The sequence below is a fragment of the Ochlerotatus camptorhynchus genome, unplaced genomic scaffold (assembly GCF_037179485.1).
Source record: "Ochlerotatus camptorhynchus isolate MF236.1 unplaced genomic scaffold, CSIRO-AGI_Acam_v1.1 ptg000139l, whole genome shotgun sequence".
Lineage (NCBI taxonomy): Eukaryota > Metazoa > Arthropoda > Insecta > Diptera > Culicidae > Ochlerotatus > Ochlerotatus camptorhynchus.
The window spans coordinates 446114-472577 of record NW_027040629.1 but is presented as its reverse complement, the minus strand read 5'-3'; the positions used below and the strand labels follow the sequence as shown (position 1 = coordinate 472577).

General features: G+C 38.2%; 1 protein-coding gene across 3 annotated transcripts in view; it reads left to right on the top strand.

The window, feature by feature from the left end:
- Positions 1–24675, top strand: part of LOC135700613 (merozoite surface protein 2) — a 53824-nt gene extending 29149 nt beyond the window's left edge. The window contains exons 1-7 of one of the 3 annotated variants that reach the window (XM_065221167.1): positions 6416–6698; positions 17792–17966; positions 23415–23602; positions 23678–23881; positions 23967–24140; positions 24257–24361; positions 24434–24648. In XM_065221167.1, the coding sequence (XP_065077239.1) occupies positions 6621–6698; positions 17792–17966; positions 23415–23602; positions 23678–23881; positions 23967–24140; positions 24257–24361; positions 24434–24529 (1020 nt within the window). In that variant the 5' untranslated portion in view covers positions 6416–6620 and the 3' untranslated portion in view covers positions 24530–24648. Of the gene's footprint in view, positions 1–6415; positions 6699–17791; positions 17967–23414; positions 23603–23677; positions 23882–23966; positions 24141–24256; positions 24362–24433 lie in introns of those variants that run through there. The other 2 variants (XM_065221168.1, XM_065221169.1) reach the window with 2 other exon arrangements.
- Positions 24676–26464: the final 1789 nt, after the last annotated feature.

The following is a 26464-nucleotide window of genomic DNA, read 5'->3' as shown; positions in this document are numbered from 1 at the left end:
CTCAGCGTGCGCGCAGTTAACCACAGCAAAACAATATCGTTCCTACATCGCAGGTAGAGTCGCCCCCCTCGTATTGACCTACTGATTCCTTTAAAAAATAGCATTATGTGCAAAACATGACACAGTTGTTAATGTTTTATTTCATGAATGATAGTTTAATCACCCGGTAGAAACTAACAATTTTAAATTAGCTCACTAGTTGACTAGCCTATTGGTCCCAAGCAAATCGATTTACGTATCCCATTCTAGTTGAAATTCTAGTACTACACAATATTTGTTTTGATTCGCTATGAAAATTTGACAGATTAAATAAGGGGCTTGTGGATTTTCCTATGTTTCGAGGGGTGCATCGATTAGCTTGGGACCAAAGAGAGTACCAGAGCTGAGCCAAAAAGTTGAGCACGTTTCTTCGGGACCTTTTGGTCTTAGAGTTACCTCTATGGCTTAATAGCAACAATCAATACGAAACTAACGATTTTAAATTGGCTCACCACTTTAGTAGCCTATTGGTCCCAAGCAAACGATTAACGTACCCTATTCTAGTTGAAATTCTATTACTACACTATGTTTGTTTTGATTCGCTATGAAAGTTTGACAGATAACATCAGGGGTGTGTGGATTCATGCAGAACATGCAGGGGTGAGTGAAATAGCTTGGGACTGCTTGGGACCGTTGTTCTGGTACTGAGTGAGCCAAAAATAATAATGATTTTCTTCGGGACCCAGTGGTCTTAGAGTTACCTCTATGTTAATAGTACGTTCAGACTACAGAGTTATAACATGTTATAGCGCTATCTTGATGGTGGTTTCTGTGTTGCAATTCTTTGACAACCGTTATAACATGTTATAACTCTCCAGTCTGGATAGCGTTTAACACTCTATTGAATCCTTATTTCTGAGCTTGAGCTTGAGCTTGAGCTTGATTGACCGCCCACGGTTGCTACTCTGTTATTGCCAGATCAGCTGTAATTACACAGAGAACCAATAGATAATGCTTGGGACTAGCAATCATCCTCAATGTGTAAAAACTGGTGATCTTAAATTAGGCAATACCAGCGCCGGCCGCGCCCGAACACAGGTCAAGAAAGGAATGGGAAGGATAGTGTTGACATGACACTCGCTTTGATGGAAGCCGAGAACACCTCTGCACTTCCACGAGGAATCACTGGGATGTTGGATAAGAGGGTTGGGTTTGCAGCAGGGTTCGTTTTGGTAAACGATAAGCTGAATTGATGTCCTAACGATCATATAACGCGAAGGAGCTTGGGACTAAACCCACGGTCTTCTGCTCAGTAAGCAAAAACGTTTGCCACTAGGCAGACGAGCACCTTTTTAATCACCGAGTTGCTGTTATTACCATGTAGTCATATTAACAAATAAAAGGATTGACGAATCTTGAATGTGGATGGGCCTGAGATTAGACTCATGATGTTCTGCTCAGTAAGCAAAAACGGTTGCTCTAAGGCCACCGAGCCCCTCATATTACATAATACCGTTACTCAAATTTTTGTATCCATTCAAACCCGGAACTAACGACAACAACGAGTTTCGCAAAATACACGATACACAAGCGATTTTACCATAAATCTCTTTGATATGTAAGGACCTGGGACCGCGTTTTCCTGCTCAGTAAGCAGGCCACTGTAACCGACGATCTCTCAAATCCGAAAACGAGTTAAGCGAGTTATAACGACCTTCTTCCACTAGCAGGTCTGTTTTTGTTTGCACAGACAGTCCCACTAGTTTCCGATACATTTATAGGGGATAGTAGGAGATTAAAAGAATGGAGAAGAGTTATAGAGGTTTTTTTGTAGTTGTTTTGCTGAAAAGAGAGAAACAGAACTAAACGAAATTACACCTGTTGAAAAAAGATAAGTCTATTATTTTGGTTAGTGATCGTTTGGATTTGGGTGTGTTTAGGTTAGTATAAATAAATAATACTATATAGTCATATAAATCACCACAGCTCATTATCTTCAGCGTTATCGGCGTTTCTGGATCTTTAGTTGCCTCTGTGATATACTTACTTACGGCATACTATTTTGGGAGTGTATATGAGCGTGTACCATGTACGGTAGCTCATCTCTCATCGTGATGGTGGGACATAGTAGACAAATTAGAGAGAAAACAAGGAGGTATTAGTATTAGTTATATGTAAACAAACAAAACGAAAGAAGAGAAGAGGAAAGAAGAGCAGAAAAATAAAAAGGGGATAAAGTAGATAACAAAGAAAAGAAACGTAGGCAGATTATTAGAAAAGGCATTATCCGAGACTCAGCAATCAAATGTCACTCCCGCCGAGATCTCAGCGAAACCCTCCCCGCCGAGACCCGCACAGCCGAGCTCGGTAGAAAAAACTAAGTGTGTAGATAGATTAGTAGGAAAATAAATAAAACTACTTTATGACTCAAAGTGCAATGAATGAGCGTTAGTTTCGGGATCATTTCAGTGTTAGAGTTACATATGTTAGTTTTGATCCGTAATCAGCCCTGCCGACCCCTCAACATTAGTTGCAGGCAGTGGTTGTTAGATAATGCGGCACTGTAACTACTACTATTTTAGAGGTATGATTCGTCAAGTTTATACAACTCAATGTTTCAATTGAGGCAAACTATCTATCTTACAATTACAAAAGCAAACCTAAACTTACAATTATATGCAAATGCAAAATGAAACTTGACAAATCATCGTCAATCCCCTTATTACAGGGCAGGGCCTGACGATTTGAATCTAATTTTGATCAGTGAACGGGCACCATATGGTACATTTTCTCACCATGAACCTATCATTTCCAGCCTATCTGAACTATTTAATAAATGGAAGCCATCACATGGGTTACGCTCCCCCTAAGCAGACCCTCCGCATCCTGTCTCTGTCTTATCTCAAATACAAAATGCCAATGGTATGAATGTATCTATATATAACTTGGAAATGACGTACAATCAAATAAACCCGTAACCCACTCACTTGGTCAGGCTTCAGAATCGTCCAGTGGGCAGTGCGCTCTACACGCCAAGTTACCTTTTTTTTTTTCAAATTTACCGCAAATTTGATATTTACCCATTGAGTGTTGATTAGTCACAATGAAACATTGTGAGAGAAGTTGAGGTTACTAGTGTATTAAATAATCTAGGTCCTATTTAAAATTATATCTGAAAAATCCAAATCTGACCAACGCCCACCCTAATCCTAAACCTGTTCTAATCCACCTGAAATGACTAACGAATTGAAGACTTTGACTACCCAGCCATGCAATAGTCTCATTCCGTGCCTTATGGCAACTTGATGATTCTATTGCGCTCATCTTTTGGCACCACCCAGGGGAGACTTGGTCCTGTACCCAATGCTTAACTTATCTCCATTCCACTCAGCTACTCGCAATTTCTTGTGATATAGTGGGCGGAATATTATTATATGAGACAATTCAATGCAGACGTCTTTCCAAGTTTGGCAGATCGACAGGTAATCGATGAGTTACCACGATAGTTGCTATTCAACAACTCGACAACGTTCCATCGTCAACGCATGCTATGAGAATTTCCCATTGCAGACGCCAACGAAATGACGTCATCGAGCTATCGATCAACTACCCTGGTTATCGCCTGGTACCTTATAGCACGATGCTAGGAGGCGAACCGGAAGAATCGATGAGCTACCTCCTTCTCTATTGAATCCTTATTTCTGATGTAACATAAAGGAATAATCGTTTGGAATACTTCATCCCTTTGCATTATCTACTTGCAGGGGCTATGGTTTGTCTATCATGCGGTGCATTTTACCCCAATGTTGTGGTGCGTTTTGGCCATTGTTGTCGTGGGTCTCGCCCCAATGTTGTGGTGCATATTGCACCATGAATCAGGCGTTTTGCCCCGCTATCATTTTGGAACCAATTTATAAAATACCTTGAAAATCATGACAAATCATCGTTTTGTAGTTCTGAATCACTCGGAAAGAGAACTTTTTTAGAACCTTTTTACTTATGAGTTGCAAACTTTAATGGTAATGGTTATGGTAGTCAGTAAGGTCCATAGATGGTTTTGTATTATCGGTCAACTTTACGAGAAATATATCGCGAATTGGTAATCATTAATTCACAGGCAACCAATTCGCGATATATTCCACATAAAGTTATTAGATGTTGCAAAACCATCCATGAACCTTACTTAATAGCATAACCATTACCATTAATGTTCTCAAACCATAAGTAAAAAGGATCTAATAAAATTCCTTCTCCGAAAATGTATGGAGAAAATATGAATTTGGAATGGTAATGGTTCTTAACAACCCATTATTTGTAAGGTTCACTTCCGAAAAACCATTATACATAACGTTAAAACTTTATCACGCAAACGTTCACGTAAAGTTCCATAACGATTTATTTTAACGTTTAGCAGGGATTATGCACTATTTTTAACCATTTTCGGTAAGGTCTAGTTATGGTTCGCGTTTATGCGGGTAACAAGACATAGAATTAATTGAATTTCGTTACAATCAATGAACACTGAATTATCGGTTCCGTAAAGCTAAAGCGAATGATGGAAGGGGAAATTGATAGGTCACATGTCATCGCAGCGCTGTCAAGCCTTTTTTTATAAATAAAATTCATCCCCAGAAGTGAAGCTCCCCCTAGTTAGACATTTTTGAAGCTGTGTGATTTTCTCGCTTCAGAAAAATTCCAACGACCTCGGCTAGGATTGAATCCTTACACACTTAGATTTTTTCGCCGAGATGGGCACCACCGAGCAGCTCGGCATTTTATTTTGCTGGATATCAGTGAAAAACTTGCCGAGTTTCAGCTAACAAACGGAAATTTTGCCGAGATCTCAGCTAACAAACATATTTTTTGCTGAATTTCCAGCAAAATAAAATGCCGAGCTGCTCGGTGGTGCCCATCTCGGCAAAAAATTCTAAGTGTGTAGGTGATTGGACTCATTATTTTCATTATTTTCGGGTGTCCCATAGCTTATTAAATGAAGACACATAAAAATCATCATCATCCATGCGGGAAATGTTAGGTTCTTTTACAGCTTTCTTTAAAAGATTTACAGATTATGTAATTTGTAATTTGTGGTGTGATGTGATATAAGAAACTCGGTAGCCTTACAGCGTCTGTTTATGTGTACCGAGTATCATGGGTTTAAACTCAGGCACCTTCACATTCAAGATTTGTTAGTCGCTTTCTTTCTTTTAACAGGAATACATCACTTGAATTCAGCATAGCGTTTGCCAAAATGAACCCTGAGCAAAAACACCCTTTTATTGAAGACAACAAATCAAGAAGACTGGCAACTCTTCCATTTTCTCATACGAACGCTATGAGACATGTACAATTGTGTCATCTGCCGCTCAAAGGTAAATGCTTCGAACGAATTTGATAGCAAAGATTACATCCTCAGAAGAAAGGAGCTGTCAAGCTCATTTTGACAGATCTTATTTCATACATTTTTTAGGTTAGCCAGAGGAAAATAATAAACAATTTTACACTTCGATATACCCGCTAGTGTGCGTGCGTTAAACGTTACTAATCTCTATTATAAAGTTTTAGGTCGACATTTTTTCCCAAGCATCATCTGTTGGTTCTCTGTGTAATAACAGATGGTCAGGTAGAAACGGAGTAGCAACCGCGGGCGGTAGATCATGCTCATGCGCAGCTACATTTGATGTTCATGCCATTTGTTTTGCGTGTACGTTTGGGCTTACACGACATATAATATACAATGAGACAGGTTTAGAAATCTTTCTATGGAAAAACTTTAAATTCCGCAGACGATTTTACGGTAGATTGTAGAAAATGTTGACTAACTGGAAGCAGCCATTTTGCATTCATATCCATTAAATATCTTCACCATCCTGAATTTGTCGGAAATCTTAAGCCACGTGGTGAATCTTATGCCTATAAGATTAGAACAACAATGAAGTTAACGCCAATGATCTTGATCTTGATCTAGCATTGATCGTCAACCTAAACCGAAATCAACGTTAACGACATTAATTTTGGTTCAACGTTACCAAACCTCCCTGGCGATGAATCAAGTATCGAAGCGATATTAACTCCTTCGTATTTAAATGATATAAAGAGCCACAACAATGATCTAGCAAACAGCGAAAAAAAAATTCTCAACCAGTTTAACGTGTGGCTCATTCCTGTTTATACTTACTTCTTTTAAAATTTAGCTCTGGACAAATAACCACCTATCTACCTCTCCACATTTGTGTTATTGATCTGCGTCAAAGGCTTCGGTGTTACGAAAGACCACGGTTGATGAGCAAAATCGCAAAACGGGAATCGCGCAGGGAAGATTTGCATGATCATCGCATCTCAGTGACGAGTTGAGGCACAAGACCCAAGCTTGACAAAAGCATTAAGAAGTCTGGATTGCGATCGGATCTATTCAGTGCGAGTCGATCTCTCGAGCGCGCAACAACGTTTCGATTGTGATACACCAGTGATTTACAAAATTATAGAATAAAAACCTTCGCATTAGGAAGTGTGTGACGGCTCAAGCAAGTGTTATATGTGCTAATCAATCAGTTGAGATCCGACACCCGTTAGTTTGATACAGCTGCTCGTTGTGAGAAAATTCATACTGCACCTGGCTGATTAACGATTGATAGAGCAAAATGATCTCGAAAGGTTTAGTGACGGTTCTAGCAGTGGCAGTGCTGGCCCAAGTTGCATGTGGTTTACCGGCTCCGCAAGTAAGTCTTGCTCCTGTCTGTGTTGTAGATACATTTTTTTTTCAGCTTGGTAACATCGGAAGAGTTCAGCAAAACGTGTTCGGGCTATAGGTGAAACGCTAATATAATTATGCGAATCGATAAAAGCCACTAGACCGGGAGAAATTTTTGCACCCACGTTAATAATTCGGCGTGGATATTTACAAAATGCGTAGGAGCATTTTATAGTGAAGAAGCACAGAAGACAGTTTGATATTCATAACCTTTTAAAACGAAACATAAATTCCTCATATTATGAAAAAATAATTATAGCATAAAGGTTGTTGTTACGAGATTAGATAAAATTCTTTACATCACATCAAGGTTTCAAATTGACGGTATTTTTAGGATTTAATTTTTATCAGGCGATAAAAATGCAATGTGCTTACACTAAAGTTTTAAGCTTCTCCCTTAATAAAAGTCGATTTGCACCACTGAGGGATGATCTGGATCCTTGTTCATGTAATGTTGCAAATCTGAACTAAAATAAAAATAAACTCCCGTCACTAAAAGGTTATCACTTCTCACAGTTAACATAAAATTCCAATAACGGAATCAGAAAAATTTGGCACAAAAAATAGGTTATACCTATGACTTCAAATGATCTTTATTTCTTGTGTTTGTGTGGTTTAAATATATGAATTTTCAAGTGACACAGATGCGTCTTTTCAACTTTAGTACATTTGAGATTTTAATTATTATTAACAGTTCCTCGTCCTATCAAGCCTGTTTTAGGGAATGACCACCTTGGTGGGATTGGTTTGATTTGAATTGGAAAAAGGATACTACTTATTACTACTATTTACAACTACAACTAACCTACTATATACAAATTGCTTATCAAAGCATGTTCTGATGTATTACATTTCTGCACAAACCTAGTCTTAATGTCATCAATTTTGAAATCTAATTTTTGAACATTTGCCTCTTGGTGGAAATTTGAAATTCTTGTGTCAAAGGGACGATCAAGAATCATCCTGTTCTGAGCGACTTGGATTTTGTTCCTGTGAGTCTGTGCACATGATTCCCACACCGGAGCTGCGTAGAGGATCGCAGGTGCTAAAACAGCCAGTTTGTTCACCCTTGAGAGGCGATCTACGGCAAATCAGCGGATCCAGGTTATACCTATTCATACTGGCTTTCATTTATATGAGGGATATATTTTATCATTTTTTTCAACGAGCCAACCCCCTAGAGCCTTTAGGTGAGAAAACCACTCTCTGAAAATATCAGCTCATTCGGATGTAACTTGAGCTGGTGCTTTTGATTTAAATTTAATATGGGGATATTGGTTGAAATGTATGCAGAAATAATATTCCTTCACTCTATCGTGCATTGAACTGGTTCAAAAACCTCGTTTAAACTCAGAATTTCAGCACACGTAGCTTCAACTTTAAGAAACAACTTTGCTGAAGACAGCATCACGATTCAAGCTAGTATTATGGAGATATTAATTAAATATGTGCATTTTGCTCGTATATTGCAACAAAATATTATTATTATTATTTAGCTTTATTAAGGAGGCTTTCAGCCTTGGGCTGGTTCGCCTCCACGCAACAAAATACAGGCAGCTTATGCAACGTATCATCTAGATTACCACTAAAAATAAAAGTTCATATTTTCCACAGGCCTACACCCAGGCTCGAATCTTTTGATGCGATAACCACTTTCTGAATGTTTCAGCTCTTTTTGACGCTACACGGGCTGGCGCTTTTGGTTTAATGTTCAAACAGGAAATCTATTTAAAATTACCATGTACAAAAAAATGATCATACACATTCAAAAGCAAATATGAGCATGATTGACCGCCCGCGGTTACTACTCTGTTATTACCAGATCAGCTGTATTACACAGAGAACCAACAACCGATGCTTGGGACTAGAATTAATCCTCAATTGTGAAAACTGGTGATCTCAAACTAGGCAATACCTGCGCTGGCCGTGCCCGAACGCAGGTCAAGAAAGGAATGGGTTGGAATGTGTTTTTTTTACTCTTTATTTGTTCCAAATTCAATATAAATTACATTTCATTTTAACCTAGGTGCTCCAGTAACTACAGTAACTTACCAACCTTAATTGTTATGATATATATATCTAAGTGGAGTTGGTTGGAAATGCTAACATGAAGCTTTAGTGTGATGATTTATTAGCTAGAGAATGATCTTTGGAAGAGGGTAGGTGGATAGTTCCGTTAGAGTACGGCAGTATGAAAATTGAATAGAAGTTGAAAATGAGCGAAGGGCCATTAAAGCGACAGTTTACAAGATGGACGCACATTTTTGCCTAGCCCGTACGATGTACGCGGGGACTTGAAGTATGTCTCCAAGTCCACAGGCAAAAATGTGCGTCCCTCCTGTTGCTCATAAACTGACTGCGGCTGTGGAATAGTTCTAGCGACGTTTTCATCACTACCTATCTACCTATGAATATATCTAAGTGTTTTTACATTGTTCCTGCCTTGGCAATTCCAAATGCCATTGAAGTATTTTAAATAGGTTTTTTAAACCTGCATATCAGTAAACCAATTGAAATCTTAAAACTAAAAACTAAAACTAAATCTTATCTAAGTATAAAGGGAATGAGTCGTTGCAATTGAGGATTGCAACGATTTTTGCCTGAAATTATTAATTATTTTGTTGGACATTTGTTTTAAAGTCTCATCCTTCGAAATTCTATGTACTTCTGTAGTACCAACAATCAATACGAAACTAAATTATATTTTAAATTGGCTCACTACTTGACTAGCCTATTGGTCCCAAGAAAACGATTAACGTACCCCATTCTAGTCGAAATTCTAGTACTACACAATGTTTGTTTTGTTTCTCTATGAAAGTTTGACAGATAAAATGAGGGGTTAGTGGATTTTCCTATGTTTCGAGGGGTGAATCGATTAGCTTGAGACCGAAGAGAGTACCAGAGCTGAGCCAAAAGTTGAGCACGTTTCTTCGGGACCTTCTAGTCTTAGAGATACCTCTATGGTAGTACTGGGAGTACAGGGAGGCAACTTTAAAATCATCTTCAGAACTTTGTTCTGAATCCTTTGAAGTGCTTTTTCCTGGTAGTGCAACAATTAGACCATATTGGCACAGCATAAAGCATGGCCGGTCTAAAAACTTGTTTAAATATTAGAAGTTTATTCGTCAGGCAAAGTTTGGATTTCCTGTTTATAAGAGGATACAAACATTTTATATATTTATTACATTTGGCTCAATGTGTTCTTTAAAGGTTAATTTTTAGTCAAGTATTAATCCAAGATATTTCACTTGGTTTGACCAGTTTGACTAAATATGTGACTACTACTAGGTTTCAAAAACGAAGCTCTAGGCTTATGTGGAAATATTATAAGTTGAGTTTCGGAAGCATTGGGAGGAATCTTCCATTTTTGAAAATAAGAAGAAAAAATATCTAAACTTTTCTGCAGTCTGCTGCAAATAACACGAAGACTTTTTACTTTAGCGGAAATGCCTGTGTCATCAGCGAACAAAGATTTGTGGCAGCCCTGAGGCAAATCAGGGAGGTTTGAAGTGAAAATGTTATACATTATAGGCCCAAGAGCTACCCTGAGGAACTCCTGCTCTAACTGGTAGTCGTTTGGATTTGGATTTTTGATAATTGACCTGCAGAGTTCTGTTAGTTAAATAATTTTAACTAATTTCATAATATAAAGTGGAAAATTAAACTTTTTTTCAATTTAGCAATCTAACCTTCATGCCAAACACTGTCGAATGCTTTTTCTCTGTCTAGAAGAGCAACTCCATTTGAGTGGCCTTCAGATTTGTTTGAAAGAATTAAATTGGTAACACTTAAGAGTTGATGAGTAGTTGAATGCCCATGGTGAAATCCAAACTGCAAACAATGAGTTTTGTATTGATGTGCAGCATCATTCTATTTTAAATTATCTTTTCAAAAAGTTTACTTATTGAAGAAAGCAATCTTATTGGATGGTAGCTAAAAGCTTCAGCTGGATTTTTATTAAGCTTCAAAATTGGCAAAACTTTTGCATTTTTCCATTTATCAGGAAAGTATGCCAAATGGAAACATCTGTTTAATAATTTAACCAACAAAGACAAGGTACTCTCTGGGAGTTTTTTGATGAGGATATAGAAAATTCCATCATCACCTGGAGCATTCATATTTTAAAACTTCTTAGTTATAGACCTTACTTCGTTCAGAAATCATCAAAAATATTTTCTCGAGAAAAAATATTCAGATAATCCCGGGCAACCTGATTCTCAATAGGACTAGTAAGACCCAAACTGAAATTATGGGAACTCTCGAATTGCTTAGCAAGTTTTTGAGCTTTTCCAAATTGGTGATCAAAATTTTACCACTTTCTTTAAGCGCTGTAATCTAGGTGTCTGCTCATTTTTCATTAACTTACTGGACTATGGCAAACTACTCATACTTATTATTTTAAACGTAACACGATCCTGTCAGGGCTTTGGTAGAAGCTGCGTGAAATATGAGCATTAGCATGATTGGCCGCCCATGTCCGCTACTCCGTTACTGCCAGATCAGCTGTAATTATACAGAGAACCAACAGATGATGCTTGGGACTAGCATTCATCCTCAATGTGTAAAAACTGGTGATCTCATACTTTTGAAAGGCAATACCACCGCCGACGGCACATTCAAAAGCGAATATCTCAATAAAACTTACTGAATCCTTGATGCAATCTCCAACAAAGTTGTTACTCATTATTTGAACTACAAGTTTTGAAAATCTGAATCATTTCATAATGGTTTTTTCACCTAAAGGAACAAATCTAGCGGTTGGCCCGAGTGGGGCGACATCTTCTAAATCTCAATTCTAGATGCTCAAAAAATCTCACACTAGCGAATCAATCTTCGAAAAATCATCTTTCTTTTCTCGCAATCTCGGAAATCTTCAAAATCGACATAAATTTTCCTTCTATCTACTCAGCGTGCGTGCAGCTAGCCACAACAAAACACAATCTTTTCTGCATCGTAGATAGAGTAGCCCCCCTCGGGTTGGCCTGTGGTCAATTAGAACTTTTATTTTTGTGAGCCAGTCAATTTATTACTTATGGACAGCGAATCCGAACACATAAAGCAAACAACGATACAGACAAAACGGTTGCTACAACTACCATGACAAACTCTGTAAAATAGCTCGATCGGAGTTGAAGGATTATGATATAGGGGAAAAGTTGGCCTCGGCAATACCTTAACCTATTATCGTCAGGGGGGTAAACAACGTACTTGAGAGCTCAATTTTGGCATGTGGATAATTTTGTGTTTCAGAGCAGCTATTGGCCAAATTTAAGTGCTCTAGGACTTTGTTTACCCCCTGACGATAATAGGTTAAGGTATTGCCGAAGCCAAAATTTCCCCTATTGCTTGCCTGCTTTGATGAAATATGCATGGATGAGGACCAGTGGTGGAAAAGTTCGCGAAAACTCACTATGACTCGCGAACTTTTCCCTTGGTGAACTTCGTGAAATATCGCGAACTTTTCCAACACTGATGAAGACATAGCTTGAACTTAATCGAGAAAAGCATAACACGTGTATCATCTTCGGCTTTACTTCGTGAAGCAGCTTACCAATAATTTGCTCGTTTCCTTCTACCGCCCCGATTGAGCTGTGTCGCACGGGCTACTTGTCATGAAAAAAGGAAGAAGATTATATCATTATTGCTTTCCACTTCTGACATAGCGTTATCATTCGGTTCGTTGATCGCTTGTCATTTTGTCATTTGGAGATATTTTTATGAGGGGCACACACTAGCCTTTCAATACTACGCAGCCTGCTGTCGAAGTATTTAAAATCTTGCCATTACTGCATTCATTACTTTAAATACACTCTTAACTTCATTAAATACTTTAATTACTAACAAGTATTTGAAAAATTCTAAAGTATTTTTTTGTTTATATATTTTTCACATTTTTTTTAATTTTTTTTATCAAAACATGTCGAATACACCATTTTGAAAAAAATGGCTGAATTTTAGCACAACTGTGATTGATTGCCCATAACAAAGCAAAGATTCATGTAAAACGAACAAATTTGAGTCAAAAATTTTTTTTTTACTATTTGAAATAGAACTTGAGAAGTGCGCACTTTTCGGTTTGTGTGCGTGGTATTGAAAACACAGCTATAGAAATTAAAATACTTTGGGCACAGTATTTATTGGAATTTATACCTAACTAATAGTTTCAGCTTTATAAATAAACTTTTCCAGCCTTGTGCTGTGAAGTAGCTGAAAAAAATCTGCAGGTACAGCTACAAGCAGAAGCTATCAACATAGTTTTGGAGAGCGTTTACTAAACCTTTTCACAACCATTATTCAATTTGTCAGTTACACTGAATAACAGCACCCAATAAACGCATTTGTTACTTCTATACACATTCTAAGCAACTTTGAAATTGTAGCTGCAAGACAAAGCTGATAAAGTGAATATATTACTCATTTGATGTCTTCTACACAACCAATCACTCTTCCCAACAAACAATCGCCTATTGAAGAAACGACTTCTTGACGATTTTATTCAACTGCATGCTTAATAATAATTGTACATTTTTTAATAATAACTTCGGTTCAGGTTTTGTTCACACAAATCTGGAGAATTTATTCAACCACAACATGGTGTCTTGTTAAGGTATGTCGATAAGCTTTTATTTGACTTCCATGAGTTGTAACAGAGCTTATTCGATCAAATGTTTTATTATTATGCGTTTATTGTACATATTTGTGATGATGTATACGCTTGATTATCATGTGAAGTTACAATTAAATTCGACGCTTTTATACATTTATTAAACGATTATTCAACTTCAGGAAAATTATCCCGAAAATAAAGAACGGTAGAGGTAGAGACAGTTATTTTCTTTAGTGATTGTTTTCATTATTTTTAACGAAGCACGCACCACCAACACAGATATTAGAAAATTTATCAAATGTCCGTTGTTTGGAATTCGAACCATGTACTTTCCGATCACCAGCCGCTATCCTTGCCAACTGAGCTATCCTAGAATAAATCATATAAGCTGCTCAATATTCAGTAAAAGCCTGCTTGAAACTGAATACCTATCAGCACTCCCGATCGTCGCAGTCGGTCCAGTGGGAATCTTTCATTCATTCATCGTTGTTTTACATGAGACCAATTCTACTTCTTTACCTCTCCAATTTCCAAGGAAAGGATGCTGGGTTATTTATTAAACTAAATCAATGAATTTGTTGTCGTGAGTGATGTGATCGTTAAATTACGGTTTAAAACACAAATAAAAAAAAGGGTTGATGTTGGGATTGAACTCTCGAACTCTCGACGGAAACGGCAACCAATACTCTACTGATTTCGTCTTGTTGTTAGACTGAACCAGTGTTGTCGAATAATGAATCTAATACGTCGTTTATAAAGCATTTACAAAGCATGCGATTGCAACATAGATGCATGGTGGTATAAGAGTTATTATGCTGACTGAATTCATCTTTATTCAGTAATATTATAAAGCAATGCAATGAAATCTAATAATGGAGATACAAAACAAATATTAGCATCTAATAAAGCATGTTATTAAATCAATTCAAAACTTTCGAATTAAAGTGTCAATGTAGTGCAAATCACGCTTATTCAGTTTGTTATTAGATCAAACTTCTGGTTCTGAATCAGGAAGCCAGTCAACGTTAATAATTTTAATAAGAAAATTAATCATATCAAAGCAAACAGCGGAATAAAGGCGCGTCTATCGATTTCAATGAGCTTTTTTCAGCACATAATTAAACATCCTGTTTTATTCAGCATTGTACACTGTTATACAGCATTTATTCAATATGTATGCTTATTTGTGACTATGAATTGTTTGTTGGGTTGCTGAATAACATACACATAAAAAATGCTTTTTCAACAACTAAACAACCTGTACTCAGACCATAAACTGTTTTAGCGCTACTTTGGAAGCATTTTCACAGTCAACTAGGTTTATTTGTAGTCGTGTGCAGTTTTACAACGTTTACTCTGCTCCTTTACAAAGTTGTAGTATCATGTCGAAAAAAAAGGATGGATGTACACTATTATAATGCCTGTACTCAGCTATTTTGTTGTAGAAGGGCAGGTAGATTTTTTACATCAGTTCAAAGTGTTGGTAGTGTCGAGGCTTGATGATAACCGGGAAAGGGTTCAATAAGCGCCTTTCAAATTCACACACAACTAAACAACAGGATAACAGTATATAAGCGTAAATGGATATGCAATAACCCAACTAACAATTTTCACAATGTAAACGCTTTACTCATTTCATTTATTCAACCTCAAGCTGTATTCAAACGTTATACGATATAAGGAAACCTTTACTCAATCTCTATACAAGCAAACCTGGCGAACTTAGTCAGCTACTTATGGCTGTTGGGACGGTTGGGACAAGCTCTTATTGCATATCATTTAACGCTTCTATACAGCTGTTATCCTGCTGTTTAGTTGTGTGTGGACTTGAAAGGCGCTTATTCAACCTTTTCCCGGTTAATCCAATAATCACTACACAGCTTTGTCTTGAAGCCGGGATAAATATTGTTTACGCTATTTTTTGATCGAGGAATTTATGGAGTTTATATTTGGCTGTAAATCAAATTAATCCAAATTGGTTACAAGCAACACCACCACCATGTGGTGTATATATGGATGTTAAAAACGAAATTCCCACCTCAATGAGAAGGGATTATAGTGTACGCTGAAGGGACACCGAATGAAGTCATGCCCCAAGCGCAAGGCTCTGAAGCAGCCAGAGTTTCAGAGTTTCAGAGAATAACTAAACAGAATGTAGATATCCTGAACCGGAATCTGGAATCAAACTCGAGACGACCGTATTTCGAAATCCTTGACACTACCAACTGTGCTACGCCAACACTTTGAAATGATGTAAAAAAAATCAACATGCCCGTCTACAACAAAATCGCTGAGTTGAGGCTTTATAATAGTGCACATGACTCACTTTTCTCTTCTAGTTACTTCACCTTTGTAAAGAAGCAGAGTAAAAGCTGTATATCTTCAAACGTTTAAAAACAAACCTAGCTGACTGTAAAAATGCGTTCAAAGTAGCGCTAACACAGTTTATTAGCTGAGTACAGGTTTTTTAGTTGTTGAAATAACACTTTTGATGTTTATGTTATTCAGCAAGAGTGGTTGGTTGTGTAAAAGCCATCAAATGAGTAAAATATTCACTTTATTAGCTTTGTGTTGCAGCTACAAGTTGAAAGTTGATTAGGATGTGTCTAAAAGTGACATTAGCGTTTATTGCCTGTTGTTATTCAGTGAGACTGGAAAATTGAATAGTGGTTTTGAAAAAGTTGAGCAATTTTGCATACTTCTGCTTGTAGCTGTATCTGCGGCTTTTTTCTGCTACTTTACAGCACAACGCTGCAAAAGTTGGCTTACAAAGCTGAAAATGTTAGTTGGGAAGAGCTTGTTCCAACTGTCCCAACAGCCAAAAGTATCTGACTAAGTTCGCCAGATTTGCTTGTATAGAGGTGTTTAGTAAAGGTTTCCTCATATCGTATAACGTTTGAATACAGCTTGAGGCTGAATAAATGAAATGAGTATAGCGTTTATATTGCGAACATTGTTAATTGGGTATACTTGTATACCTAGTATTGAAAGTAATCATCAAACATTTAACGATAATTAATGTCTGGAAAGGTCTTTTAAGAGTAATGAAGGTATTTTAAATTCTTCTGTTTTGGTAGTAATTAAATATTTAATGAATTGAATTTATATTTAAAGTAATGAACTGCGTTGCATTGAGAAATTTAGAACTGTCCACATACAAAAATTTTAATGCAAGAAATAAAAAAAAACTTCTTTTCTGATTTTTTTTAATCCTGAACTGGGCGTGGAAGGTTTAACAACAATCTGATAATTTTCAAAGTGTCCAATTTCAAATTTAAAAACAAATCGCTTTTGAGGACTTATTCTCTCACCGCATGCTACAGATTATAATCGTTTCGAGTTATGCAATGACAAAGAGAAAGAGGTTCGTGGTGGGTAAAATTCTGTACTGCCCCAATATGATAATAACATATTCTCACCGCGTTTTCTGAGCTTTAGTGGAATAATAATGCATGCGGAATAGACCAGACATAAATCTACCATTGTTCTAACGCGAATTAGGATTTGAAATTTTTTCCACGTGCTGAGTTATAGGTACGTTGTAAGCATCTTTACGGTCAACAACAATGATTCAAACGGCATAAACGGGTCAACTTTCTTGATCCAGTCTATATTTTCGCAACCAACTCATACTGATGAACATGAACCTTTCCGGTACGAATGATTTCGAATCACTGGACTCCGTTAAAATCAGGTTCTGCAGCTCTCTCGAGCAAGGCTAACAGATGGAAGCAAACAAGTAAAAAGTGACTGCCGTTGACATTGAACGTTCAATCGAAGGAGAATAGTAATGATAAAAAAGATAATTACCATATAGAAAAATTAAACCTGCTATGCACTGTCATACATACGTTGTCTTTAAATAACACCGGGAAGCTGACACAAAGCTACTGGAAGGGTTAGTTATAACGGAAAATTTGCTGTTGGTAGATACTGCTATGACGCATTAATTACTAGGCGATACTGAACAGCTCAATCGTGACACACTCATGCAACATGGACTATGTGTAGAAAAATGATGACTGATTGAAGATTTAACTCAAAACAAAGCAAACGCCGGACGTTTGAACGAACTCAAAATGGGCTTCATACACTTACATATATCAATTTTTTGTACGCGAAAGCGAACTTATTGTCAGGGCGACCTTGACCTGAGATATGTTTTAACAGCAAACGATCAAACTGACGAAACCAGGCAGACCCAATATTGAGACCCGATGCAGGTTGCAACTGAATCAAACACATAAACAAACGGTACAAGGCGCCGCAGCTTTATTTCCGTTTTCTGCCTAAGATTTCTATCATTAAATGCCTGTCACTGAGGTCGCATTGAATTAGTTTCGCTATGTGGCTATAGCTCGAAGATTAATTAGTCATTGGTGGTTGATTTTCAACAAAACACGTTAAAATCAACCCGGAATTCAACGCTTGTTCTCCTCTTTTCCTATTCACAGTGGCTGACATTCAAAGACGGCAAATTCGGCGTTAATTTCGGAGGATACCACGCTGAGGCCGGACTGGGTGGAATACTGACTGGCAACACGGCTCACGGAGGCCTCTCGGCATCGGCTGGAACTCCACATGGTCAACAAGCTGGCGCAGGGCTGGGTGGTCTCCTAGGCGGAAATGGTAACACTCTTGAAGGGTTCTTAGGTGCTTTTGCTAGATCCCCCGGTAGATAAGACGCTGCCGTGCGCAAACAAAAAATCCTGCTGACGCATATGATGCATGACATGCGGAAACTGATCGGAACATGAACATGAACAAATTGGATGTAAAATAAAAAAAAAAAAGAAAAAAAAAAATCCATCGTTGACTAATAACCTCATTTATCACGTTGATCAGTTTTCCGTGGATATACGCAAACCAATCTGCTTTTTTGTGCTTATTTTACGATGTCGTTAAATGATCGCCGTACATAATGCGTGTTCTATGTAACAAAAAAAATAAGTCTAAAAAAATTAATGAGCATCCCAAGGCTAACCATTGTTAGGGACCATCCATAAATGACGTAGCATATTTTTGGCTAATTTTAGACCCCCCTCCCCTTCCTATTTTACTATACAAAATGCCGGTCACAACATCTGAACCCCCCTCTCCCCAAATGCTACGTCATTTATGCATGTTCCCTTATACCTATCTACATGATAAGGCTTCTACAGTATTAACGCATGCATGAAAATATCGTTTTATATTGATTTTGTCTTTTTTGAAACAAAAAAAGTTGCTCTAGCTTATTTGGCCTGGACCTATGGCATATTCAAAACGTTTTTGATGCCTATACAAGCTTTTGATGACCAGCATTTCCGTATGCAAATGAAAATATATGCAAATATTGTCCATCAGTTCTTAATGAAGCATTTGAAATAGAAAAAAACAACCATTTCTGGACTGATTTTCGACGCATTTGTTCGCTAAATCTCGGAGCGCCATTTATCTTGCTATTTGATCAATAAGCGAGTTTGACGACTTGACATAGAGTAGATGGCTGTCCATAAATGTCAAATCCGTCAAAACTTCTTCACTATGGCCCTGTAGTTAAAGATTTTAGAAAAAAATGTGGACTGCGGGTTAAAAATCAATTTGGCTAATATGCTATATAAATAAAAAAAAATCTAATATAAATTTTTTAGGAGAGTAATTCTCGCTGAAACTAATCCACTCATTTTCGAGGTTCCAGATTATTGGATAATTCATATTATTATATCTATAAACTTTCTTGCATAAGATACTAATATTTGCATCAGTGTCTGTTTTATCATTTACCATCACACGCAAGGAGTAGCACGGTACACGGTAAAAAAAAAGTGCCCAACGGGAAGTTCCCTTTTACTTACTTTTGACTAGTTTGTCTCCTTTTCTCCTTATAATGTTGTCAAAAACAGAGGAGCAAAACCACCCAACAGGGGTAGTAAAGTGTGGGTACCCAACGTTGCGTATAATCATGTTTACCTACTTTTGGGTACAACTAACTTACTTTTGGGTAGAAAGCTAGTGGAAAATTCCATACGAATTGCACACAAGTAAATGAAAACTACTTTGACCCGCTTTACCTACTTTTGGGTTCCTGCACAGTGCCGAGATGAGTGAAAATAACTTACTTTTGGGGACTTTTTTCTAACCGTGTAGCACTTTAACCCAGTTTAGATGAATTGCGATTGTTTTGAAAATCTTCGCTGTCGTACGAGTGAAATGAACAAATGAGTTCATGATACATCAACGAATAGACGAGTGCACGGATGAATTTGAGTTCACTCACTCGAGAAAATGTGGCACAAGCTGTGGGCAATGTTTACTAATCATGAACACTAACTGTTTATTTAGTGTTCATGATTAGTAAACATTGCCCGCTGCCAAACTTTCTCGAGTGAGTGAACCCGTATCCATCCGTGCACTCGTCTACACGCGTTTGTTGATATTCATCGGTGCTTGATTATCCAACCCAAAATTTTGGAAATCAGAAGCGATCCTCAAAAGCAACATAATCAAATTCATTTTGACCAAAATGATTATTTTGAATATTGTCGACCGAAGAGCCTAAAACCATAGAGGTTACTCTAAGACCAGAAGGTTCCGAAGAAACGTGCTCAACTTTTTGGCTCAGCTCTGCTACTATCTTCGGTCCCAAGCTAATCGGTGCACCCCTCGAAACATAGGAAAATCCACGAACTTACTTAACGATCCTGCGCATCTCCAGGGGTGCAAAGGGCCTTTGTGAAAGATTTCCATCCTGGGCGATTACTAGCTTTGGCTTTGGTCAATTTTTGGTCAACGTTCTTAATTTCACTGTTTAGGCTCCACCACCACGAGCCTCTGGGTCTGCCTCTGCTGCGATGTCCTGCTGGATTCCAGTCCAGTGCTTGCTTGCAGATTTCGTTTCCGCTCCGTCGTAGTGTGTGGCCGTCCCACCTCCACTTCCTCTCACGAATTTCTGTCTCTATCGGCTTCTGATGGCACAAACGATGAAGCTCGGAATTTGAGATCCAATTGTGGGGCCACCAGGCACGAATTATCTACCGCAGGCATCGGTTGATAAACACCTGCAGCTTCTGAGTGTTCTCCGCTGATACACACCATGTTTCACTGACGTATAACAGCACAGACTTCACGTTCGAGTTAAAAATTCGGATTATGGTGCGTCGACTGATCTGATTCGCTCTCCATACATTTCGCAAACTGGCAAAAGCAGCCCTCGCCTTCTTAATCCGTGCACCTATGTCGCTCTTGGTGCCACCGTCCGACGCTATCTGGCCTGCAAGATATTGGAAGCTTTCAACTTTCTCCACTGCCTGGCCAGCTACCGTGAAATTGGAACGGTTTTCCGTGTTGACATGCAACAATATGGTCTTGTTGCCGTTGATGATTAGACCTGCTTCAGAGGAGCGTTCCACAAAGTCGTCGAGCTTACTCTGCATGTCAGAGCGCCGTCGTTGAGATGCTCCATGGTAATAGGCTGCCACATCAACCCACGGTTCGGTACACGGTCAACGGCTCCAACCATGATCTCGTCGATTATGATGAGGAACAGTAGCGGTGATAATATACACCCTTGCCTCACACCCGCGATTACCCGAATCGGGTCAGACAAAGCTCCGTTGTGCAACACTCTGCACGAGAAAGCCTCGTACTGCGCTTCGATGAGGTTGACGATCTTATCAGGGACTCCCTTGCGTCTCAGAGCGCCCCACAAGTTTTCGTGGTTTAGTCGGTCGAAAGCTTTTTCGTAGTCAATTAATACCAAGTACAGGGACTCTTGGAACTCATTGACCTGCTCCAAGATGATGCGGAGCGTGACAATATAATCCACACAGGATCTTCCAGCACGGAATCCTGCCTGCTGTTGTCGGAGAGTCCCATCGATCTTCTCCTGTATCCGATTGAGGATAACTTTACACAGAACTTTAAGAACAATACACAGTAACATAATGCCTCGCCAGTTGTCGCAAACAGTTGGATCCCCCTTCTTGGGGACTTTTACCCCACGAACCCCTCATATTATCTGTCAAACTTTCATAGCGAATCAAAACAAGCATAGCGTTGTAGTAGAACTTCGACTAGAATGGGGTATGCTTATAGATGTACTAGGACCAATAGGCTAGTCAAGTAATGACCCAATTTAAAATCGTTTGTTTCCACCGGTTGCTAAAACGTCGATATTATCATCAATTCAGTATGAGGCAATAATTTTCCATCGATCTGTGTGCAAAAACCAACACAACACATTATACAACGCTATATTTGTTCAAAATGAAAATAATCATTTTGCATTTGATCATCAAAATCATCCCCACCAAGAAGAAGACGAATATTAATATTGACAACAACATAGGCGATAATGAAGAAATACAGATGATGACTTCGATACTCAGAGGTTGCCTTGATCAATAGAATTTTGTCTTGCCGAAATTCAAATTCATGCAAGTAGTTGGTCTATCTGTTCTCGTTGTTGAGTGTGAAATTATTTATCTCCACACTGATTTGCATACCATTCGAAAGAGATTTTGGCAGCCATATAGGATTTTTTCGAAGAAACTAGTTTTTCTTATCTGAGACAGTTTCCTAAAAGATTGGGTACATGTCCCTAACTTGGGTGCAATAGGCAGCCATCGATTATAATTATGCAACAAACAATTGATCTATAGACGAAATTCCACTAACAACATACCACACACCTAAGCCACTAACGTAGCTTATCATTTCCGTAACAATTGAACACAATAATCATTTACTAAAAATACCATTTTCACATGAAAATTTCCAGGAACATAGATTAAATATTGGACTACTGTCCCCATCAACAATTGATGTAACTTCGCCCCCTCTAAAATTGTCCTTGAGATTGCTCGTTGTAAAAAACGAAAAACTTGTTGTTTCTCCTGCGAGCACAGAACAGCGAAAGAAGGTGTCGGCGCAAAGCGCAGACAAAACTAATCGAAACACAAATTGCGTTTCAGTTTTTCATTAAAATAGACAACGAATTGTACTTGTAATTGTAATTGTGATTCGTTTGTGGATCCCAATTTCAAATAAGCCTTTTGAACTTTTGTGTCATTAAAATTAAGATTTATTGCTGAAAAAGGATTTATTTCCTTGATAGGCTTAGTTGAGGGACTAGACCTAGTTTAGTCACAGCCCGTAAACCTATTTAACAAATAATGATGCTGCACTTCGTTCTTCGTTAGGAAACGATAGAAGGTAATATGATCCCATACAATTTGTGATGATTCGTTTTCTTATCTCCTTTTTCCTTACGAAAAACGAGTTGCTTCATCACAATTCGATGTGTATCTAAATTGCCTGTTTCATAATGCTGATTAACCCAAATTGGTGTAATCCGATCAACTTTGTGCCAGAAATTAAAGCGCCAATGTTAACTAGCTCCGAAAAAATGTTTCCTCATGCTAATATCCATGAGTCTGTGAACGACAGACTCACCAGCTCGTGAATCAGCACAAGTGTAAACAGCTCATAATAGAATAAGTATCAGCTATCAGCAAGCGTATACTAGTACAATAAATTATTTATAGAATTAAACGAAAATGATGGATCGTAATCTCTTATTTCCCAACTAATTTTAGATTTTGGCGTTACTGTTTTTTGCAAAAAAAAATGGCTCCAACCACGATTTCTCGCTAATAAAAGCTTGAGAATCACTGATAGATTGCAAGATTGAGCTTTTATTCGCGAGAAATTGGAGATTGAAGTCAATTTTAAGTAAAACAGTTACCCCCAAATCTCAAATCAGTCCAGATCTTACGGGACAAAATCATTCTTTCAATTAGTTTCGGATCTTCATTTTTTTTTTTCGTTTGCCATTGTCAATTGGATTGTAAATTTTCAAATGTCTTGATTGGATGGAACTAGTTGATATCTGTCGCTTAGTCTAAAAACTCCAATTAGACAAAATAACCCCAATAAACAGGAAAATAAAACTGCTATACTGCTACCGTTGAAACGTAAACGCTTTGCTTTATGTGCTACTAATATGAACCACGCTTTGTAAGTATATAGGCAATGCGCACTTACTTATTACTCCGGTGGAAAATGTTAACAATTATTAATGAAATGTCAAACCAGATCGCACAGCAGGTGGAGGCTATGCCGGAGCAACAGCAGGAAACGGCGTTGGAGCAAGTGCAGCCTTTGGAGGTGGTTTGGAGAATGCAGGAGGTGCCGGTGGTCTCGGCGCTGAGGCGCACGCACCCGGAGTAAGCAAGAAAGTTGTGAAAATTGGACAGACCAATGGAGCTGCACCACACAGCGAGGTTTGCATTCATTCATGACCAATTAGTTGAGGATTGTTACACATCATGATAACTCATTGCGTTCGTCACCAACAGATTGTGCTTGAGCATGAGGTTCCGCCAGCACCCCAGGCTATTCGCACCCGTTTCAACGATGAATTCGATTCCAAATTGAAGACAAAGACAGTGCTGAAGGAAGTTCATACCGATCTGCAAGCTCCACCAGTCCATCAACCATCATCCTACAATACCCATACCAAAACCGTTTACAAAAAGAAGTTCATCTCACACCCGCATAAGGTAATCTATATATATTCAGATATGCAAGCACTGTGAAGTATCTTGTAGTAGCAACTAACCCGACACTAATGTAACATACTCGCAGGTAGCAATAGTTGAAAGTTCCCATGATCATGGCGCGCAGGGTGGCACCGTTTCGAACAGCGTAGATCTAAACCGATTTTTCGATTTCCAAGCTTTTTCAAACATTGCTGCTAGTTACTCGCACCCTGCTCCTCCAGCGCCAAAACATCACCAAGATTCCGAAATTCGCAAAGAGGTATTATTATTGGCAATCACTTTCTAGTTGATGATGACTTTTTCTGAATATGGCGCTAATCTAAGCATGATGAACATATCCTCAATGATTAGTAAATCAGAACATTAATTTTCCAGGCTCACCTTAGTACCAGATTTGACTCAAATGGCCATTCTGGAGGATCTACTTACACCGCTGTGGGAGCTACTCAGAACACCAACTTCTGGAATGATATTTTCAATGTAAGCATGATCCTTTAACTTTTTGCTCATTACAATAGCAATTTATGCGATATTTTTTTCATCCTCTCCTAGATTCCCATTTCAACGTTGACTGCCGTAAACCAGTTTTTGAACAACAAGTCTGGTAGCGGAACCATCCACGTTAATAAGCACACCGAGGTGCATTGACTTCGATGAGCAATCATTATTGTAAGTGCTTCATGGCGAAGTTTATTTTGATCAAATTCAACAAGGAAAAAGCATTTGCAAGCTTACCTATAAGATACTCGAAAAATATATTGACCATATTTCGTAATTTCTTGATTGTTCTCTATTCTGAACGCATAAACTGACATCCCAAAAAATGTGTTTGCCTTTTTTTTTGTTTTTATAGTAAGGAAGAACGCTTCAAAAGGCCTTGTCTGGTGTGTCCCCTTCCCCTTGCGCAGTGTAAGACTCTCTGTGGGGGATGGCTTGTTCGCTGATCGTCTCTCCACTCTCGCTTCCTCTCTATCAGCATTTCAAGCTGAACAATGCATTAGGTGCTAAGAAACATTGTCGATTTTCTCTTTGCCATGTATAGACATTTCCAGCTATTTTCAACACATTCGATAAAACAAGTTATTATCTAGCATCTAATACGGCAAACACGGTTAGAAACGGTTTCGTGACCAAGTTATAAACCAAAGAGAATGTTGAAGAAGAAAATCGATCAATGTTACTTAGGACCTAATGCATTGGTTGGCTTGATTTGTATTACAGTCCGACCAACCATTCGTGAAACTTCTTCAAAGTTCTTTACCTTAAATTTTCTATGATTTCGATGTACACATTTAAAAATCTTTATTGATCGATACTTACATTTAAGATTATTTCTTCATCGGTTATATGATAGTAATCTATAAAGGTGCCATACTAAATTTCTTTTAATTTCGATATGTCTCATGGACTTTAATATTATTTACAAATATTCATCAATAAATATTTAAATACTGATATCATAGTAACTTTGAACTTTGACAAAGAACAACAAAGATTGCCATCGGTGCACATTTATAATCTCCTTGTTATCGATTTGCATCGCTGGTTAAAGAGAGTTCGGGGCACACCAGGTGACAGATGGCAATATTTAAATTATTTATCGACATATTCGGCATTTCACCGGAAGAAGCAATCTGCCGGTAAATGAATGAGAAGACCGATGGCCGCGATGCGGCAAATGTTTACCATTGTAGTTCTTCAAGTTTACGTCTATATATTTAATAACTCGTGATAGCATACATGGTGGGATTCTCGGCATTTGGAACCCAATGAGTAAAATTGATATCTTTTTGACCTCTATTACACCTACATGGCTGACTGGTTGATGGTTATGACAAATAAATATTGAATTCATGTATGAAAAGATTTACGATTCACGATTAGACTTTTAGCATCTTTACAATTATTCATGAAAAGATGACGATCGCTATCGATTTTCCTTATGAATGGCATTGAAGTTCTATGTATAGAAAATTAAAGAAAATTAACAAAATGCTTGGTCGGGAGTCCTGCTGATGGTATTCAATGTGCCCTTGTTTCTACACATTTCTTGTACAACATTCTCTGTGTTGATGATAACTCCGCTAATGTTATGCATCTCCCTTCGCACAGCTCCAAATATTGGGCAGTTGACAACCACGAGCTCCGGTGTTTCTTCCCGTCAACATACTCCAGGCAAAGGGGTGAATGCGTGTCCGAAACGATTAAGGTAAATACTTCGTGCAAGGAGGGAACCGTGACCCGTGTTGCAAAATATCAATATCAATAACTACAAAATGTTTAATTTCGCTAGTCACCTGATGTCAGTATCACCAAGGTGACTACATATAGGTGTTCTAATGTGTCAAATTCATGATTCAGCCATGTTGGATTTTTGTATGGGACACCGACCGAGTTTGTTTACAATTTGCTCTAAAACCGCACTCCCCCCCCCCCCCCGCGACCTCTTCGCCTATATAGTGACAAAACTGTATCACCACAGACAAACAGACGTAACTCTTTGAAAAACTTGTTCTTGAAAACATAGTATCTCAAAACATATAACCTCAGTAACGACATCTCTCTGGCTTCTCGCGGAAAACA